The sequence below is a fragment of the Lissotriton vulgaris genome, chromosome 2_1, assembly GCF_964263255.1.
Source record: "Lissotriton vulgaris chromosome 2_1, aLisVul1.2, whole genome shotgun sequence".
Taxonomy (NCBI): domain Eukaryota; kingdom Metazoa; phylum Chordata; class Amphibia; order Caudata; family Salamandridae; genus Lissotriton; species Lissotriton vulgaris.
The window spans coordinates 849,337,968-849,359,859 of record NC_141687.1 but is presented as its reverse complement, the minus strand read 5'-3'; the positions used below and the strand labels follow the sequence as shown (position 1 = coordinate 849,359,859).

General features: G+C 48.8%; 3 protein-coding genes across 3 annotated transcripts in view; 2 read left to right on the top strand and 1 right to left on the bottom strand.

Moving 5' to 3' along the window:
• The first annotated feature begins 1,212 nt into the window (after positions 1–1,212).
• LOC147731284 (uncharacterized) lies at positions 1,213–6,201 on the top strand. The gene is made up of 2 exons (XM_086958717.1): positions 1,213–2,145; positions 5,767–6,201. The coding sequence occupies exons 1-2, from the start codon at positions 1,213–1,215 to the stop codon at positions 6,199–6,201; spliced, it is 1,368 nt and encodes a 455-aa protein (XP_086814843.1).
• A 441-nt stretch (positions 6,202–6,642) lies between these two features.
• Positions 6,643–11,631, top strand: LOC147731283 (uncharacterized). Its single transcript, XM_086958716.1, has 2 exons — positions 6,643–7,575; positions 11,197–11,631. The coding sequence occupies exons 1-2, from the start codon at positions 6,643–6,645 to the stop codon at positions 11,629–11,631; spliced, it is 1,368 nt and encodes a 455-aa protein (XP_086814842.1).
• A 2,345-nt stretch (positions 11,632–13,976) lies between these two features.
• COPS8 (COP9 signalosome subunit 8) overlaps positions 13,977–21,892 on the bottom strand; it is a 118,779-nt gene continuing 110,863 nt past the window's right edge. The window contains exons 6-7 of the mRNA XM_086956301.1: positions 18,331–18,393; positions 13,977–14,988 (exon numbers count right to left, since the gene is read on the bottom strand). Coding sequence (XP_086812427.1) covers positions 14,909–14,988; positions 18,331–18,393 — 143 coding nt within the window. The 3' untranslated portion in view covers positions 13,977–14,908. The remainder of the gene's footprint in view (positions 14,989–18,330; positions 18,394–21,892) is intronic.

The following is a 21,892-nucleotide window of genomic DNA, read 5'->3' as shown; positions in this document are numbered from 1 at the left end:
ATCAGCTGTCTCATTACAAAGATGCTTAATTCGATTCTCACAAAAGTTCACTATTCTCCCCCTGCTACTGAATCGTTACCGTTCAGGAAGCTTCACCCTCTTGTGAATGAAGAACCTTGAACCCATTCAAGGGCCTCTAATGACTTTTACAGGCAAATTCAAGTTTCCCCTGTGTCAAGCACAGGCGTGGATACAGTCCCATACTGGTTTGTTCTTAATATATGTATCCTTAGCAGTCCAGTAGATGACTGTAACACAGCGGGGTCGACAAGAAGCAATGTCTGTAATGAATATACGAATAGACAAATGATAAACACTACCTCTCCCTCTCCACAGAACGTTGAAACGGAGGTAGACACGCAATCCACACACTGGCCCTTTAATTCAGAATGGGCTTCGGAATGGGAGGAGTCTCGTCAGGACACGGAAACCTCATATGCCGGTCTGGACGAATCAAGGGTGTGCTTGTTCACCCAGGAGGACGAAGGAGACGCGGAGGAGGACGGAAGCGGAGCGGAGTTAAGTGGAGACTTGTATGCGGAGCGAGAAGGGAGCGAGAGGAGAGACGAAGAAACCCGTGCAGTCCGGAGGAAGACCGGGTCCGAGGAGAGTCCCCAGAGAGACGGAGCACAGGACGCTGAAAAGGAGACGCCAGGAGGCCACCGACACCACGAGCCGCCCAGCCATACACCCGGGGGAGGTGTATGGCTTAACCAGGTGCGTGACAAGTTGAGGGGTTGGGTCACTCGTAAGTTTGCAGCGTCGGACTGAACCCGGGATCCCCAACTCCTTGGTGTGTTCTTCCCTACCCCGAGCACAACCCCCTTTCACCTCGGCAGCTTAACTGCAGTGTGCCTCACGTGTGTTTGGTCCCTCACTCCCTTCCCTGTGACAGCAAAGTAGAACGAGTACTGATACTCCGTTTTCTTGCCTTTCTCTTCCCGGTAACTATCGAGCACCACGGAAGTCGACGGAGACATCCCGCGGCGGACAACCGACCGGGGACGCAAACAAACCTCCCCCGGGTCAGGCAGCAGGAAAGCAGCACGGAGCCGTTCTCCCCGACTTTCACGAACTATTAGGAAGAAAAGCTCTGATACTCTGTATAGTAAAATAAAACCCAGAACAACTCGAATCAGTGTATTGCCTATCCTTCCCCAGCCTGCTACAGTGGTGGAGAATGCGGGCATAGGCACCATCTGCGGAGTCAAGATGGAGACCGTTGTAGATCAGTTAGTCAAGGGTCAAGGACGAATTGAGTGGGTGCTAGAACAACACCTGGTATCTGCACAAGCCGACAGAGAGATACTAAAGAAAGCTATTGAGGAGAAACAACCATGGGTAGACCCAGTACAGAGGAGTGGGAACACAGAGAGAACTCTAACCCATGGCGCACCGGCCGTGTCTCTGCAAAAATATAGACAAGGAGAAGACCCCGACGCTTTCTTGTTAAATTTCGAGAGGGCAGCAAGGGCCTGTGGTTGGCCAGTGGCAAAATGGCCATTCTTCTTGGCACCGCTCTTAGGGGGAGAGGCCCAGGCGGCGTACCAAGTAGCAAATCCAAGAGGAGACACCACCTATGTCGAAATTAAAAAAATAATCCTGGATCATTTGGGATTAGACCCCGAGGCATATCGCCTAAAATTCAGAAAAGAGAGAGGTGCAGTGGGGGAAAATCCCAAAACTCTATTCGTGAGATTAAAAATGGCGGCAGATAAATGGCTAACCCCCACTACCAGCACGAAAGAAGAAATACTTGATCGAATCTACTTAGAACAATTTCTTGAGGCCCTCCCATACGCTACTCAAAAGTGGCTCCGCCAACATAACGATCTAACAACCACCCAGGCCGTGGAGATGGCCTCATCCTTCACCCGGGCTCAACCTAAAAATTTTCCCTTTGAAATGGAAAAGAAAGGAATTGGACGACTGGAGAAGCCGGCGGCAAGGGGAAAAGAGACCACCCGTCCCCGTACGTGGAGGACTGAGAACATGACCAACCCAGGGCCACAATGCTTCGACTGTGGTCAATGGGGACACATTGCACGGATGTGCCCCAAGAAAAGGAATGAAGAGGAGCCAATGGAGGTCGGGTACCTCCCCAGGGCGGTACTCTTTTCAGCAGAGATGGGCGGCTCTTTTAGAGTAAGTGTAAACGTCAATGGTCACTCATTATCAGCTTTGTTGGATTCAGGTTGCCGACAGTCGGTAGTACAATCACCATACGTCAGGACAGGGCAATATGTTCCCCAGGGGATAGTAAACATTAAGTGTGTTCATGGGGATATCCGGCCATACCCCGTGGCTGACATTGTGCTTGAACAGATTGGGGCGCCTCCACAAACTGTAAGAGTAGGAGTAATGTCCAACCTCCCCGAAGATATAATAATCGGGACCGATAACCCTAGTTTCTTGAACATGTTTAAGGATAAACTAAAAACAGTGTGCCAAAAAAAAGGGGGGGGTCATACCCTTATGGAACGTCCGCCTAGACTTAGCCTCCAAGTTGTGAAGTTGTCTAATAACGCAATGTCCCCCACTAAAGGTTCGGCAAGAGCAGCGGGTTATGACCTTTACAGTGCATATGATTATGTGGTTCCTGCAAAAGGGAAGTCACTGGTCAAAACAGACCTACAAGTTGCAGTCCCTCCAGGGTGCTATGGGAGAATTGCTCCACGATCAGGCCTTGCAGCGAAACATTTTATTGATGTAGGGGCGGGTGTTATTGACGAAGATTATAGAGGTAACGTTGGCATCCTACTATTTAATTTTGGTACTGAACCCTTCCAAGTAAGAAAAGGAGATAGAGTGGCACAACTACTTTGTGAGCGCATAGCAGAAACCAGGCTGGAGGTGCTCCACCAGCTGGACGACACAGAGAGAGGCGCTAAGGGTTTTGGCTCGTCAGGGTCACGTCCACCAACAGTGAATTCACTCCTGACTCAGGATCCTTGGGTTATGGATAGAAGCTTCAAATTTGCACAAATCAGTGATCCCACGCTGCTCAACGCATGGGAACAAGCACATCAGAGGGAGGAAAACTCGAAAAATTTTCCAGGGTTCATTATCGATCATGAACTGTTGTATCGCATAAGTGGAGAGGGTCAGCCGGCACAACTATTGGTGCCGGTCTCCTTCAGAGAGCAGGTTCTTTTTTTCGCTCACAGCCATCTCATCGCTGGGCACTCAGGCGCCGAAAAAACCACCCAAAACATCCTCAGGCAATTTTTTTGGCCCGGTATTTATAAAGATACCGAAGCTTACTGCAAGTCCTGTGAAATTTGCCAAATGAAGAATATGGTTAGACCACAGGCAGTTCCTTTGCAACCTTTACCTGTCATTGGCAAACCTTTTGAAAGGGTTGGCATGGACCTTATCGGTCCACTGCCTAAAACTAAAAAGGGGTTCCAACACATTTTAGTTGTCGTTGACTATGCCACACGCTTCCCTGAGGCTTTTCCGTTGTCAGTGGCCACTTCCAGACAGGTCGGAGACAAAATGATTGAGCTGTTTAGTCGGGTGGGGTTTCCGAAGGAGATTTTGACCGACCAGGGCACGCCCTTTGTGTCGAAGTTAATGAAGGAGATTTGTGCCACCTTGAACGTCCACCAGATCCGTACCTCAGTTTACCATCCTCAAACGGACGGACTGGTGGAACGCTACAACAGGACCATAAAATCCACCCTTCGTAAAATGATGGAGGTTAGTGGGGAAGATTGGGACCGGATGTTGCCTTTGGCACTTTACGCCATTAGGGCTCAGAGACAGAGTAGTCTGGGAGTGTCAGCCTTTGAAATGCTCTATGGCCGACAACCTCGGTCGTTACTAGAGATGACTCGGGATGCCTGGGTTAATGAACAGGAAGACGAGGCAAAAGCTACTCTTGAGTACGCCAGGGACCTAAAGGCTAAACTTGCTAAATTAAGGGAATTGGCGTTGGACCATCTGGAGCTTAGTCAGCATAGACAACAAACTAGTTACAACAAAGGGAAAAAATGGAGACACCTTGAAATAGGGGACTGGGCTTTGGTGCTGCTCCCATCATCGTCCCACAAATTCAAGGCAGAGTGGATGGGCCCGTTTAAAGTGGTCGGGGTCATTGGCAGTACTAGTTATCAATTGCAGGTAACGCCACGAAAGAGGCAATCTTATCACATAAATCTGCTGAAAAAGTGGTTAGGTCCTCCTCCTGTGGACATCCATGTGACAGAGACACCAGGGGGTGAGGGTTCTACTATTGACATGCTTGTTCATAATGAGGAACTCAAGGCCCGCCAACAGGAAGAATTGAGGGGGACTTTGGAGATGTATGGGGATGTTTTTTCCAACAAACCCGGGAGGACCTCACTTGCGGAACATTGCATTGATACCCCACCCAACAAAAAGGTTAGGGTTAAACCTTACAGAGTCCCCGAAGCCAGAAGAGCGGCGATTAAGGCTGAAGTTGATGAAATGCTGCGATTGGGGGTGATTCGGCCATCGAAAAGCGATTGGTCCAGCCCCATTGTAATGGTCCCTAAACCAGATGGCAGCCGAAGGTTTTGCATGGACTTTCGGGCACTTAATGACATTTCACTCTTCGACGCGTATCCCATCCCTAGGGTGGACGAGTTAATTGAGCGCCTAGGTCAGGCCAAATACATTTCCACCCTGGACTTAACAAAAGGGTATTGGCAGGTGCCTCTACGCCCTGAAGACATCAAAAAAACGGCGTTCTCTACGGAGCAGGGTCATTTTGAGTTCACGGTCCTTCCTTTTGGCCTTCACGGGGCGCCTGCCACCTTTCAGCGCCTCATGAACTCCGTTCTCGCAGGGTTGTCGGATTTTACGTCAGCTTATCTGGATGACATTGTCATTTACAGTCCGGATTGGCAGTCTCATCTACGACACCTGTCTGTGGTGTTAAAGGCGCTTCGGGAGGCTGGCCTCACTGTCAACGCTAAGAAGTGCAAACTAGCTTTTCACAAAGTTAAATACCTTGGATATGTCTTGGGACATGGCTTGATAGAACCTCAAATCGAGAAGGTTAGGGCCATTGCTGATACCCCATTCCCATCCACAAGACGGGAATTGCGTTCCTTTTTGGGCCTGGTGGGCTACTACAGACGCTTTATCCCACAGTTTGCGGACATTGCCGCCCCCCTAACTGACGCACTGAAAAACGCAGGGCGAGCATCTTCACCAGTACATCCCACCGTGCCGATGCAGGAGGCGTTTAGAATTCTGAAGTCGGTGATTACATCTACACCAGTTTTGGCTTCCCCTGATTTCACTCGTCCGTTCTCATTGCACACTGATGCTTCGGACTATGGGATTGGGGCAGTGCTCTCCCAGACCGGGCAAGATGGTCTGGATCACCCAATATTATATGTCAGCCGAAAATTGTTTCCTCGCGAATTAAAATATGCAACCGTCGAGAAGGAGTGCCTGGCAATTAAATGGGCCATTGACAAACTGGCATATTACCTGGAAGGCCGGAGGTTTGAACTGTTTACAGACCACGCTCCCTTACTCTGGATGGCACGCAATAAAGCTAATAATGCGAGAGTTTTGCGGTGGTTCCTCTCACTGCAACCATACTCCTTTTCCATCCATCACCGAAAAGGCTGTGACAATATTGGGGCAGACTTCTTATCCCGTCATCCACTCCCCGATCGTGAGTGTCCGGAGGGGGAGGTGTGTAACACAGCGGGGTCGACAAGAAGCAATGTCTGTAATGAATATACGAATAGACAAATGATAAACACTACCTCTCCCTCTCCACAGAACGTTGAAACGGAGGTAGACACGCAATCCACACACTGGCCCTTTAATTCAGAATGGGCTTCGGAATGGGAGGAGTCTCGTCAGGACACGGAAACCTCATATGCCGGTCTGGACGAATCAAGGGTGTGCTTGTTCACCCAGGAGGACGAAGGAGACGCGGAGGAGGACGGAAGCGGAGCGGAGTTAAGTGGAGACTTGTATGCGGAGCGAGAAGGGAGCGAGAGGAGAGACGAAGAAACCCGTGCAGTCCGGAGGAAGACCGGGTCCGAGGAGAGTCCCCAGAGAGACGGAGCACAGGACGCTGAAAAGGAGACGCCAGGAGGCCACCGACACCACGAGCCGCCCAGCCATACACCCGGGGGAGGTGTATGGCTTAACCAGGTGCGTGACAAGTTGAGGGGTTGGGTCACTCGTAAGTTTGCAGCGTCGGACTGAACCCGGGATCCCCAACTCCTTGGTGTGTTCTTCCCTACCCCGAGCACAACCCCCTTTCACCTCGGCAGCTTAACTGCAGTGTGCCTCACGTGTGTTTGGTCCCTCACTCCCTTCCCTGTGACAGCAAAGTAGAACGAGTACTGATACTCCGTTTTCTTGCCTTTCTCTTCCCGGTAACTATCGAGCACCACGGAAGTCGACGGAGACATCCCGCGGCGGACAACCGACCGGGGACGCAAACAAACCTCCCCCGGGTCAGGCAGCAGGAAAGCAGCACGGAGCCGTTCTCCCCGACTTTCACGAACTATTAGGAAGAAAAGCTCTGATACTCTGTATAGTAAAATAAAACCCAGAACAACTCGAATCAGTGTATTGCCTATCCTTCCCCAGCCTGCTACAGTGGTGGAGAATGCGGGCATAGGCACCATCTGCGGAGTCAAGATGGAGACCGTTGTAGATCAGTTAGTCAAGGGTCAAGGACGAATTGAGTGGGTGCTAGAACAACACCTGGTATCTGCACAAGCCGACAGAGAGATACTAAAGAAAGCTATTGAGGAGAAACAACCATGGGTAGACCCAGTACAGAGGAGTGGGAACACAGAGAGAACTCTAACCCATGGCGCACCGGCCGTGTCTCTGCAAAAATATAGACAAGGAGAAGACCCCGACGCTTTCTTGTTAAATTTCGAGAGGGCAGCAAGGGCCTGTGGTTGGCCAGTGGCAAAATGGCCATTCTTCTTGGCACCGCTCTTAGGGGGAGAGGCCCAGGCGGCGTACCAAGTAGCAAATCCAAGAGGAGACACCACCTATGTCGAAATTAAAAAAATAATCCTGGATCATTTGGGATTAGACCCCGAGGCATATCGCCTAAAATTCAGAAAAGAGAGAGGTGCAGTGGGGGAAAATCCCAAAACTCTATTCGTGAGATTAAAAATGGCGGCAGATAAATGGCTAACCCCCACTACCAGCACGAAAGAAGAAATACTTGATCGAATCTACTTAGAACAATTTCTTGAGGCCCTCCCATACGCTACTCAAAAGTGGCTCCGCCAACATAACGATCTAACAACCACCCAGGCCGTGGAGATGGCCTCATCCTTCACCCGGGCTCAACCTAAAAATTTTCCCTTTGAAATGGAAAAGAAAGGAATTGGACGACTGGAGAAGCCGGCGGCAAGGGGAAAAGAGACCACCCGTCCCCGTACGTGGAGGACTGAGAACATGACCAACCCAGGGCCACAATGCTTCGACTGTGGTCAATGGGGACACATTGCACGGATGTGCCCCAAGAAAAGGAATGAAGAGGAGCCAATGGAGGTCGGGTACCTCCCCAGGGCGGTACTCTTTTCAGCAGAGATGGGCGGCTCTTTTAGAGTAAGTGTAAACGTCAATGGTCACTCATTATCAGCTTTGTTGGATTCAGGTTGCCGACAGTCGGTAGTACAATCACCATACGTCAGGACAGGGCAATATGTTCCCCAGGGGATAGTAAACATTAAGTGTGTTCATGGGGATATCCGGCCATACCCCGTGGCTGACATTGTGCTTGAACAGATTGGGGCGCCTCCACAAACTGTAAGAGTAGGAGTAATGTCCAACCTCCCCGAAGATATAATAATCGGGACCGATAACCCTAGTTTCTTGAACATGTTTAAGGATAAACTAAAAACAGTGTGCCAAAAAAAAGGGGGGGGTCATACCCTTATGGAACGTCCGCCTAGACTTAGCCTCCAAGTTGTGAAGTTGTCTAATAACGCAATGTCCCCCACTAAAGGTTCGGCAAGAGCAGCGGGTTATGACCTTTACAGTGCATATGATTATGTGGTTCCTGCAAAAGGGAAGTCACTGGTCAAAACAGACCTACAAGTTGCAGTCCCTCCAGGGTGCTATGGGAGAATTGCTCCACGATCAGGCCTTGCAGCGAAACATTTTATTGATGTAGGGGCGGGTGTTATTGACGAAGATTATAGAGGTAACGTTGGCATCCTACTATTTAATTTTGGTACTGAACCCTTCCAAGTAAGAAAAGGAGATAGAGTGGCACAACTACTTTGTGAGCGCATAGCAGAAACCAGGCTGGAGGTGCTCCACCAGCTGGACGACACAGAGAGAGGCGCTAAGGGTTTTGGCTCGTCAGGGTCACGTCCACCAACAGTGAATTCACTCCTGACTCAGGATCCTTGGGTTATGGATAGAAGCTTCAAATTTGCACAAATCAGTGATCCCACGCTGCTCAACGCATGGGAACAAGCACATCAGAGGGAGGAAAACTCGAAAAATTTTCCAGGGTTCATTATCGATCATGAACTGTTGTATCGCATAAGTGGAGAGGGTCAGCCGGCACAACTATTGGTGCCGGTCTCCTTCAGAGAGCAGGTTCTTTTTTTCGCTCACAGCCATCTCATCGCTGGGCACTCAGGCGCCGAAAAAACCACCCAAAACATCCTCAGGCAATTTTTTTGGCCCGGTATTTATAAAGATACCGAAGCTTACTGCAAGTCCTGTGAAATTTGCCAAATGAAGAATATGGTTAGACCACAGGCAGTTCCTTTGCAACCTTTACCTGTCATTGGCAAACCTTTTGAAAGGGTTGGCATGGACCTTATCGGTCCACTGCCTAAAACTAAAAAGGGGTTCCAACACATTTTAGTTGTCGTTGACTATGCCACACGCTTCCCTGAGGCTTTTCCGTTGTCAGTGGCCACTTCCAGACAGGTCGGAGACAAAATGATTGAGCTGTTTAGTCGGGTGGGGTTTCCGAAGGAGATTTTGACCGACCAGGGCACGCCCTTTGTGTCGAAGTTAATGAAGGAGATTTGTGCCACCTTGAACGTCCACCAGATCCGTACCTCAGTTTACCATCCTCAAACGGACGGACTGGTGGAACGCTACAACAGGACCATAAAATCCACCCTTCGTAAAATGATGGAGGTTAGTGGGGAAGATTGGGACCGGATGTTGCCTTTGGCACTTTACGCCATTAGGGCTCAGAGACAGAGTAGTCTGGGAGTGTCAGCCTTTGAAATGCTCTATGGCCGACAACCTCGGTCGTTACTAGAGATGACTCGGGATGCCTGGGTTAATGAACAGGAAGACGAGGCAAAAGCTACTCTTGAGTACGCCAGGGACCTAAAGGCTAAACTTGCTAAATTAAGGGAATTGGCGTTGGACCATCTGGAGCTTAGTCAGCATAGACAACAAACTAGTTACAACAAAGGGAAAAAATGGAGACACCTTGAAATAGGGGACTGGGCTTTGGTGCTGCTCCCATCATCGTCCCACAAATTCAAGGCAGAGTGGATGGGCCCGTTTAAAGTGGTCGGGGTCATTGGCAGTACTAGTTATCAATTGCAGGTAACGCCACGAAAGAGGCAATCTTATCACATAAATCTGCTGAAAAAGTGGTTAGGTCCTCCTCCTGTGGACATCCATGTGACAGAGACACCAGGGGGTGAGGGTTCTACTATTGACATGCTTGTTCATAATGAGGAACTCAAGGCCCGCCAACAGGAAGAATTGAGGGGGACTTTGGAGATGTATGGGGATGTTTTTTCCAACAAACCCGGGAGGACCTCACTTGCGGAACATTGCATTGATACCCCACCCAACAAAAAGGTTAGGGTTAAACCTTACAGAGTCCCCGAAGCCAGAAGAGCGGCGATTAAGGCTGAAGTTGATGAAATGCTGCGATTGGGGGTGATTCGGCCATCGAAAAGCGATTGGTCCAGCCCCATTGTAATGGTCCCTAAACCAGATGGCAGCCGAAGGTTTTGCATGGACTTTCGGGCACTTAATGACATTTCACTCTTCGACGCGTATCCCATCCCTAGGGTGGACGAGTTAATTGAGCGCCTAGGTCAGGCCAAATACATTTCCACCCTGGACTTAACAAAAGGGTATTGGCAGGTGCCTCTACGCCCTGAAGACATCAAAAAAACGGCGTTCTCTACGGAGCAGGGTCATTTTGAGTTCACGGTCCTTCCTTTTGGCCTTCACGGGGCGCCTGCCACCTTTCAGCGCCTCATGAACTCCGTTCTCGCAGGGTTGTCGGATTTTACGTCAGCTTATCTGGATGACATTGTCATTTACAGTCCGGATTGGCAGTCTCATCTACGACACCTGTCTGTGGTGTTAAAGGCGCTTCGGGAGGCTGGCCTCACTGTCAACGCTAAGAAGTGCAAACTAGCTTTTCACAAAGTTAAATACCTTGGATATGTCTTGGGACATGGCTTGATAGAACCTCAAATCGAGAAGGTTAGGGCCATTGCTGATACCCCATTCCCATCCACAAGACGGGAATTGCGTTCCTTTTTGGGCCTGGTGGGCTACTACAGACGCTTTATCCCACAGTTTGCGGACATTGCCGCCCCCCTAACTGACGCACTGAAAAACGCAGGGCGAGCATCTTCACCAGTACATCCCACCGTGCCGATGCAGGAGGCGTTTAGAATTCTGAAGTCGGTGATTACATCTACACCAGTTTTGGCTTCCCCTGATTTCACTCGTCCGTTCTCATTGCACACTGATGCTTCGGACTATGGGATTGGGGCAGTGCTCTCCCAGACCGGGCAAGATGGTCTGGATCACCCAATATTATATGTCAGCCGAAAATTGTTTCCTCGCGAATTAAAATATGCAACCGTCGAGAAGGAGTGCCTGGCAATTAAATGGGCCATTGACAAACTGGCATATTACCTGGAAGGCCGGAGGTTTGAACTGTTTACAGACCACGCTCCCTTACTCTGGATGGCACGCAATAAAGCTAATAATGCGAGAGTTTTGCGGTGGTTCCTCTCACTGCAACCATACTCCTTTTCCATCCATCACCGAAAAGGCTGTGACAATATTGGGGCAGACTTCTTATCCCGTCATCCACTCCCCGATCGTGAGTGTCCGGAGGGGGAGGTGTGTAACACAGCGGGGTCGACAAGAAGCAATGTCTGTAATGAATATACGAATAGACAAATGATAAACACTACCTCTCCCTCTCCACAGAACGTTGAAACGGAGGTAGACACGCAATCCACACACTGGCCCTTTAATTCAGAATGGGCTTCGGAATGGGAGGAGTCTCGTCAGGACACGGAAACCTCATATGCCGGTCTGGACGAATCAAGGGTGTGCTTGTTCACCCAGGAGGACGAAGGAGACGCGGAGGAGGACGGAAGCGGAGCGGAGTTAAGTGGAGACTTGTATGCGGAGCGAGAAGGGAGCGAGAGGAGAGACGAAGAAACCCGTGCAGTCCGGAGGAAGACCGGGTCCGAGGAGAGTCCCCAGAGAGACGGAGCACAGGACGCTGAAAAGGAGACGCCAGGAGGCCACCGACACCACGAGCCGCCCAGCCATACACCCGGGGGAGGTGTATGGCTTAACCAGGTGCGTGACAAGTTGAGGGGTTGGGTCACTCGTAAGTTTGCAGCGTCGGACTGAACCCGGGATCCCCAACTCCTTGGTGTGTTCTTCCCTACCCCGAGCACAACCCCCTTTCACCTCGGCAGCTTAACTGCAGTGTGCCTCACGTGTGTTTGGTCCCTCACTCCCTTCCCTGTGACAGCAAAGTAGAACGAGTACTGATACTCCGTTTTCTTGCCTTTCTCTTCCCGGTAACTATCGAGCACCACGGAAGTCGACGGAGACATCCCGCGGCGGACAACCGACCGGGGACGCAAACAAACCTCCCCCGGGTCAGGCAGCAGGAAAGCAGCACGGAGCCGTTCTCCCCGACTTTCACGAACTATTAGGAAGAAAAGCTCTGATACTCTGTATAGTAAAATAAAACCCAGAACAACTCGAATCAGTGTATTGCCTATCCTTCCCCAGCCTGCTACAATGACCCATCATGTTACTGTCCCTCTCGAACACTACTGGGCGACACCAGCTGCCCCCACACCACCAGCTACCTTGAATAACTCCCACCGGTTTTCTTGCATTAACCCTACTCAACTACGATTAGCATGTGAACGTGAAGACTATATAAGACTGGAATAATTCACATGAACCAAGAACAAGGGCTCCCACAGACTATAGTAAAAAACAGTCAAAGACGTGGTTCATATTATGACCCACAACAATGTTGTGCCGGGTCTGGTGGCTTAGTGGACTAATGCGTCCACTCTAGGGGCCCATGTTTTACCTCATGGTCACAGGTTCAAATGGACTATCCGTTCAGCCTTTCCTTTGTTTTCAACGTTTTATATAGCGCGAACCGGATTCTTACAGATATCAGAGCGCTTTACAAAAAGACAAATATGACATGGCAGACAGTGTAGTACAGTGGAAAGATAGGCAGTCCAACAATATTTACAAAGAATATATTCAAGTGAATTTAGCCATAAGGATCAATTTGACTTCCTTTTTGAAGGATGCAGTGGATGAGATAAGTCTTGTTTCTGGAGGGAGGGCATTCCAGATCCTCGGAGCCATCCCTGAGAAGGAGCATTTGAAAGTTTTTTTCTTGTGGAATCTTTGTGGTTTTAGGAGGAGAGTTTGTGTGCTTCTTGTTGCTCTTGAGCCTCCTGAGATTGTCAATTTCTGAGCAATGTAACTGGGGGAGTTGTGGTGTAAGGCCTTGTGCGTAATGCACGCGATTTTCAGGTGTATTCAGGTTTTGTATGGTAGCCAGTTCAGAGATTTTAAGTCAGTGGAAATGTGTGAGCGTTTTATAGATCCAGTGATGAGCCTTGCTGCCGCATTGATAGAGGCTCTTAATGGTGCAGTTGTAGATAGGGGGAGGCTGCAGTTCAATAAAATGAGTACCACTGAGTTGGTACGCTTTACAAATACACATGCTAAGTTATGTTATCATATGAGTTTGCCATTCCCACTTGAGGTCTCACGACTGCAACTTGGTCTCTAAACGCTTATCCTTATTTCTGATGTACTTCCGTCCCCCAAGTAAGCATGTATTGTGACTTTCATTTTTCCATGCAAAGAGTTGATGAATACTAATAAAACGTTAACACCTATTCTGCCATTTGAGGAAGGAATTCCAGAGAAAAATATCAAGAACTTTGCAAGCCTACAAAAAGCTTACCCCTGGGTTGCAGTCCTGTTTGCCATCTGCCAACAAATTCTCAGCCAGTGCTCAATATATATAAAAAGAAAAAAAACACACACACACAAGTTCGGAGTCCAAAAGTTTTTCTTAAAAACCTACTGCCGGGGTGCTGAATGCTCGGCTAATGATTGTCTAGGTGGGCTAGATTAGATTCTACCTCAAGCTCCTTTCTTCTGTCACCTTGCACTCCGTCTTTTTAGGTCACTTTTACAGGTAACTTTATATTCCCTTCTTCGTCTCTATCACAGATTCCCTATCTTTCTCCTCCTCCATACCTCCCTTTTCTGCTTCTGTGTCTCATTCTGTGGTCAGTCTGATGAGTTATTTTCTTTAAAAATCAGTGGAAACCACCTGCAAACAGACGCATACATTAAGCCCTGGTTTTGGGATAAAACTCCATGCCAGGGCAACACTCAACTTCCTGAGAACCTCACATTTTGAGATGCAGCAGGGAGAGGAAATAAAAACACAGATCGGGATTTGTGGGACATGGGTAGGCCGTTTGCAGCTTTTCTTCTCTCAGCATTATTAGAAAGATTCCGTGGAAAAATCTGTACAGTTTGCATTGTTAGAGGTTGCTTTTGGTATTGCTGTGTATTAAGGCTCTGCATTTAGCCACAAATAATTTGGATTTTGGAAGAAAACAATTAGGATTAACCAGAACAAAGAAAAATAAAGAGGTGCACAGACAACAACAATCAGACTTCAAAGGCGGCGCTCGGAGTAAACATATTTTAATCCAATCTACAATTGAGTAAGGTTGGTTTGGGACTGAATGCTTGAGAAGTCAATAAATACTAGCCCCTTTCCAGGATTTCTGCAGGAGGAAGGAGTGAAACTTGGCGGAAACTTCAGAGAGGAAGAATCAGGACAGGTGTTTCACAGGCAGAGCTACTCAAAAACCAAGGGATCCAGTGTCTCAAATTTCTAGAATCAAAATTAAGCGAAACAACCTCTAGTAAATTAAAAATGGGATTCACCACACTGATATAGGCAACACTGGCTCTGTTTACAGGCCACCAAAATGGAAGGTGTTTCAAGAGATGGGCGGGGAGGAAATAGACCATTGTGGTTGTTCTTTATAGAGATTACACCCTCTGCTAGTGCACACATGCGAGCGCACGTCACACACACCTAGTATTCATGAGGGCACGCGTTGTGCTCTTGTGATAATTTTGTCAGCATTAAAAATAGAGACCATTACAGAGAAGGGAAGATGAAGGTCTAAGGTTTTTTATGTGGGATTTACTGAAGGCAAGACATTCTGACGCATCACACGCCAGACTCAATCTCTCTGGAGAAATGAAATGTGGGCACAAAGGAACCATACAGGCGACAGGCTTGAGATTCTGATGGGCTGTGAGGGGTGCAAGCCTGCAGCGCATGGCCTATTTCTAAAGTCCAACGGAAAGCTGATGCTGCTGTGCGCCGAGGCCGCGGGGAACAGAAACGGTGACAATCCGGGCTTCCTTTCTGCAGACATCTGGTGCCGGGCCGGTTCCCGCTCGACGGACATCATATTTTCCATTCTCCTGGTGAGGGGGCGAGGCGGGGGAGTGCGCTGGACGGCCCGGGCTCAGGATTTTCCCCGGTCTGGCCTGGAACCTCGCGGAGGGCTGCTGGAGAGGCGGCGTTGAGCGGGGGAGCTTATCAATTTTCAAGGAAGGCCACGTAGTCGGTGAGTCTGGCCAGCTGCTGTTCGTTCGGAATCAAAGCCACGGGGGCAGACTCTGCAAAGAGAGGAGAAAGCGGGGGAGGAGGCATTAATGCAAGAGTGGTTAAGAATCACTTTAATCAGTGTGATGTGTGTGCACACTTTTTAGCCGGCTCAGTTCCGGTAGGGGCCAATATGGTGCTGTGCATCAATCTGAGGCGGAGGGGAGTGTTACACATTTGCACTACACAAACACTTCCCAAGAGAAGACGTAAGTAAAAGACAAACTTCAGTACACTTTCTGGGCTTAAGATCAAGACGAAAGAAACATAATGAACGTACTACCTTAGCCACATTGTACACCAAGTGACAGAGGATTAGATCGTAAACCTAGGATATGTGCCTTTAAAAGAGTGCAGAGTGGGAGCATTGTTCATTACCTTATCTGCAGTACTTCCAGGCTAGTGCTGCCCCCCCCCCCCCAACCCCCAACCCCCATGCCCTTCCAAACGTTTCTTCGAGCCACCTTTAGCACGTGATTAAAAACTCTGCACGTGCCCACTTTTGCAACTATTGCTTAGTACTCGTTTATACGGTTTTAAAGCACGGACAAGTTGCCACATTCCCCGACTGCACAATTTGAGAAATGGGATTAAAATGCACACCACCTGGCTCCACTGCCTACAGCACCCATATTTGGCCATATTCACAAGGGTGCGGACTGCAGCACAATATTTTGATTTATGCTGCGGGAAGCCTCAAAGAGTCTCACAGCTTCTCACAGTGAAAGGGGACTTTTCAGAAGGTTGCAAACCACCCACCTCATTAATACTCATGGGACGGGGCGGGGCTCTGCTTAGGATACGCTGCGAAAATTAACAACTGCTGGCATGGAGGCCTGCACGCAAAGGCAGCCTCTAGTACAGCACTTGGAATATGCCTGCATCGCCACCCGTGTCCCATTATAGGTCAGAGGTCACACTGTGGATGTTCTGCAGTCACTCCAGGTACTATTTATTGTCAGCTTCTCCTGAGCTCCCCAGACTGCACAAGCACAGTGCAGGCGATCAAGTAAGGATAGCTTACACTGTGTGAATGGTTACCGGAAGCCCGAGGAAGGCAGTAATAATTCAATGCTTTCGCCAGCAGTCGCCATGCCTTTGCAAATCACACTGTGCGAGTAACACCCCTGGGATGCCACCTTTTGATTGCACTGGATGGCAACGTGCGGTCTGGTTAATTACTTAGTGCAAAGCACTTTGGTGAAATTGCAATATACAAAAGTCAGTCGAGCTATGCCTGCGAATGAGAAGTGTTCTGCACACGAAGCACCTTGTACGAAGTCTAAGTGCAACTTCATTAACGCATTTGTTCCTCGGGAGATCCTTCAATAAGAGTGCCAAACGCTCAGCTGTTTTAAATCAAAAGGAAACCTGCAACTGGAGAACTGAACTGAGCCAAGCAGACCATTACCAAGAAGCCACCGAAGTGCTACACGCCAAACACTGCACAACTTGAATCTTGGCTGCAATGCAAATACTCGGAACCCTGTTTAATACCAATCCGCCACAACACTTGTTTGTAGACTAGTGATTGAGTGAAACACACTCCTGTGCATTTTCTGGCCACCACAACACAGCTTGAGTCTATAAAATCGCAAGGCAGTAGCGTGACTAGTGTGGGAGGTTAGACCAGGGTGGAGAGACAACGTACAGCCTTCCGTGTCACAACTGCAAGGACACGGACAAATGTACGGTGCTTAATGACACTTCTGCACCATCAAAGTGTAATCATTATTAGCCTTAAAATAAACAATACATTGCTTTTTGCTGTAATGTTTGTCACAGATGGGGAAGTTGTGAAAGGTGCACTTTCGTACAGCACTTTCCTCGGGTGTATCTCACCCTATCTCCTCACTATATTAGGTTTAAAAGGCAGCCTTACCCTGGTGTCTTGAATGTCAAACACGCCACAGCCCCCACTGCCCCACAGCCACCCCGGCGTGTTTTCACTGCAGCAGGCCGTGCTCTCAAGCGCTTCCCTGTCCTACAAGACCAAACTTTAAGAAGTGCCTTTAGATATCACCATAGTCACGGGCTCCACTCGCCTCTTTCCCATGAGCCCACGGGGCCCTGCACTTGCTGAGCTCTCAACACCAACATAAAACAGAGACACCATTTATTAAGACAAGTCCCCTTCATGGTAATCTGAAGAAGCAGCACAACACGCCTTGCTTTACAAAACGCAGCCCTAACAGTCCAACGACACAACTGCATGCCAGGCACTACAGGGTCCGTAGCAAGCAGAACACTCAGCAAGCCCCACTTTTGCTCTTCAACCATTTTGTTTGCAATTAACCATATGCGACACCTTGTATAGGATGCTATACCTTGCTATAAGTTGTAAGCGCACACTGGGCAAAGTTGAACAACGCCCTTATAATACTGCAGCTTTCAGAGGTGTGGACACGAGACTGTAAAACACGTTAGATCTGCCTCAGTCACAGGATTTCGTTTCTGCTGCACCAACCCCGGATTACAATAACCCGAATGACGGCTCTTATTTACTTAATGTATGTTTTGTTCCGGTGTCTGCGGTGTATAACGGCTCTGCCAAATTCAGCATAACGGAGAACAGATTTGATTTAAGATGTTTAATATCTACAACTTTAAGTAATTCAGAAAAATAAACACTACAATCACTCTCTTCCCCATGTAGGTGTAACCGTTCTCTTCCCCTGTCCTCAATGACCGCTGGAGTGAAATCCCTCGCATCGCATGGCATCATGTGACGTACGGTAAAGTGAAGTCACCTTAAGACACTACCTGCAAAGACTAGAGGGACGAAGGAAGGTTGCAGGGGGAAGCTGTGTGGCTCTAATGATCGCAGTTGTGAAAAATCTGAAAGTGATAGGAAACAGTGGGAAGTACAATGTAGCTAAACTACGTTGTAGAAACAGGGTAAAATAATCCACAACTTTCCATTCGACTTTCAGTGCATTACACGGACTTGTATCCACTTCAAAGTAATCGCGTTTTCAGAGTCCCTGCCCTAAAAAGGAGCTTGGCTGCACAGCACAACTAATGGAATGGAAGGGAACGCATTTTATTGCACTCGATGTTAGGAAATCTGATGCTGTCTCAGGCAGCGACACTGGAAAGCACAGTGGAGCTAGAGCGCCACCTACCAGGGTAAAATAATCCACAACTTTCCATTCGACTTTCAGTGCATTACACGGACTTGTATCCACTTCAAAGTAATCGCGTTTTCAGAGTCCCTGCCCTAAAAAGGAGCTTGGCTGCACAGCACAACTAATGGAATGGAAGGGAACGCATTTTATTGCACTCGATGTTAGGAAATCTGATGCTGTCTCAGGCAGCGACACTGGAAAGCACAGTGGAGCTAGAGCGCCACCTACCTGGCTTCTTGGGCATCACCATCCGAGTAGCTGAATCCGCCTGCCAGCCTTGCTCCAAAACACCTACAACCAAAACAGAGTATTATTGTCATATTCCGATGAACTTGTGGCTCTTTCCTTATTCTTCATATTGGTATCATTATGGACTGTACCTGACTGTTTTTATCTTTTTAAATCCTTAATAAAACTATTGAACAGAAAAAAAACATGCAGAGGCAAATAAAACTTAACGGATCTGGCAAACACTGGTTAATTATCAGACTACTTGTACCCAGGCTGAACTAGAGAACGACCATTCATGGATAAAAATCGAGAAACTGCGAATTCGTGAACTGGAACACAGCTTTTACTACAACAATGATTGGGAAAGTAAGAGGAATGGCATAGGGATAAGGAGCATTTTCCCTGCAGGACTGAGTGTCTGGGGTAACTGTCCCAGAGACCAAACCTTTCACGTTTAAGACTGGGAGGTGGGCACTCCCCATTCACAAGTGGAGAAAATAAATTTCTCGCAAACACATACAAAGCCCTACACAACACCGGAGCAGAAAACATGAACAACTGCATACACTTTCACCAACACACCAGACATCTACGCTCTGCCTCACTCTCGCACCCGCTCTCCATATATGCAAAAGCAAAAGGAATTAGTTACTTACCTGTACACTATAGTTCTCCAGGATTATCTTTCATGGATTCACATGCTTGTATCTTCCCAGTCGTCATGGTGGGAGTCTCACGGTAACAGAATGACCAAAGCAGTATCATAGAGAAGAAAACTGCATAGAAAAACCCCTAGGGACTGTACTATTTGGTAACCAGACCTCCTCATTGTTTGGTCCAAAAGTCAGCCAATCAGCATTGCTGCCCTGCCCTCACACTCCCCAGCAGAACCTTCCTGCCTCAGATTTCCGTCCCCAAGTGAGAGACATGGATAAATACCGAGATAACAGGTTCTGCCTGAGAAACGGGGAGGTGGGCAGGCACATGTGAATCTATGAAAGATAATACTGGAGAACTATAGTGTACAGGAAAGTAACTAATTCCTTCTCCAGTATTACATCTTTCATAGATTCACATGCTTGTATCAGAGTAGTAAGTAGTACCCACAAAGCCTGCAGCGTTTCCAGGATAGAACCCAGAAGGAAGTTCTGCAGCTGAAATATCGTTAGAGCATGATCTTAACATGAAGGCCATAATCCAGGCCGAGGCAAGATGGCCGCTACAGCGCTGTAGAGTGAAGTCTCACATCACTCTCTCTCCTGCCTAGACATTGAGATGCTGGTAGTCTAAATGCGGTTATGCTGTTACTGGACGGGCTGACTCCCATTTTCACAGGTGGTGGCATTGGTGAGAGACGGCTCAAACGAACAAGTTACTTACCTTCGGTAACGCTTTTTCTGGTAGATACTATATCTGCCTGTGGATTCCTCACCTTGTGAATATCCCCTTGCGTCAGCAACATTCGGAAATTCTTTTCGTAGCCTCGCGCCGACGTGGACTTGGACGTCATAGAGACACGGCATCGCACGCGACTCCGCTGATGTCACCTTCGCCTACAATAGGCCCACGCCGGCGTGATGACATCAGTTCCGCCCTTTTTTCCGTGCCATCGAGGCACACGGACGGACCAATGACAGTAGAAATATACATAGTATACACAGTACACAATAGCCAAGGAGAAACACAAAGTGTGAAGCAAGTGCAAGAAAGCAATGGAAACAACTCCTTAACATCACATTATATAAACAATACATTACAGTAACTCTGGCATAGAAGAGTGGACAACGGGGAGGCGGGCGGGTCAGTGAGGAATCCACAGGCAGATATAGTATCTACCAAAAAAAGCGTTACCGAAGGTAAGCAACTTGTTCTTCTGATAGATACATCTGCCGTGTGGATTCCTCACCTTGTGAATAGAGTCCCACAGCAGTCCCCACTCCCGGAGGAGATAAAAGGTAGGGAGGGTAATGGATTGACCAAGGTGGAAAGGAGTAACCACCTTAGGGAGAAAAGCAGCCCTGGTCCTAAGAACCATTCGATCAGCATGAATGGTCAAGAAAGGGGGCTTCAAACTAAGAGCTTGAAGCTCACTAACCCTCCTTGCAGAGTTTATTGCAACGAGGAAGACTGCCTTCAAAGTCAAAAGCCTCATAGGACATTTATGAAGAGGCTCAAAGGGAGCACCCATCAGAAAGGTCAAGACAAGATTTAAGTCCCACTGAGGCACAATAAAAGGAGTAGGAGGGAACTTATTTGTGAGGCCCTTCAAAAACCTTAAAACTACAGGAGACTTAAAAAGAGAAGGCTGGTCAGGCAAACAGAGAAAAGCCGACAGCGCAGAAAGGTAGCCCTTAACCGTGACAACTGCAAGCCCTTGCTGCGCCAGAGAAAGGGCAAACTGGAGAACATCAGACAAATGGGCTCTCAAAGGGTCAATAGAATTCCCACCACACCAAGTGACAAATTTTTACCATCTATATGAATAGACGGACTTAGTGGAGCCAGGCCTGGCTGACAAGATGACATCCACCACGTCAGGCGGGAGAGAAAAGGAATTCAGGTTGCCCCGTTCAATCTCCAGGCATGAAGGTGCAATGTCTGGAGGTGGGGGGTGTAGAACCTGCCCCTCCATCTGAGAGAGGAGGTCTGCCCTGAGAGGGAGATGGAGCGGCGGGTGAGAGGAGAGGTGGAGAAGATCTGGATACCACACCCTTCTTGGCCAGTCCGGGGCGACCAATATGACTTGGGCCCGGTCTTGGTGAATCTTCCTCAGAACCCGAGGAATCAAAGGTATGGGAGGAAACGCGTAAATGAGCCGTCTTTCCCAACTCAACTGAAACGCGTCCCCCAAGGCTCCTTGCAACGGATACTGGAGACTGCAGAAGGACGGGCAGTAAGCATTCTCGCAAGTAGCGAACAGGTCCACCTGAGGAGTCCCCCACGTCCGAAAGACGTGAAGAACCACCTCCGGGTGAAGCCTCCACTCGTGGTCGTCAGAGAACTGCCGACTGAGACTGTCTGCTCGCACGTTCAGAACTCCGGGCAGATGATTTGCCATCAGACAAATCTGGTGGTCCTGAACCCAGGACCAGAGACGCAGAGCCTCTCTGCAGAGACACTGCGACCCCACTCCTCCCTGCTTGTTGATGTACCACATCGCGGTCGTGTTGTCCGTCAGGACCTGGATCGACCGACCGCGAAGGGAAGGGAGGAAGGCCTTGAGCGCCAGACGTATCGCCCACAATTCTAGAAGGTTGATGTGAAGCAACCTTTCCTCTGGAGACCAAAGACCCTTGACCTCCAGATCCCCCAGATGAGCACCCCACCCTAGAGTGGATGCATCCGATATTACTGTGGCCACCGGAGGAGGCAGCTGAAAAGGCTTCCCTTGAGACAGGTTGCCTTCCACGTCCCACCAAGACAGATCTGCAGCAGCTTCTCTGGAGATCCTCACCGACTCCCTGAGATCCCCGTTGTGCTGATACCACTGCCTGCGTAGGCACCACTGAAGTGCCCTCATGTGCCAGCGTGCATGGTTGACCAACAGAATGCATGAAGC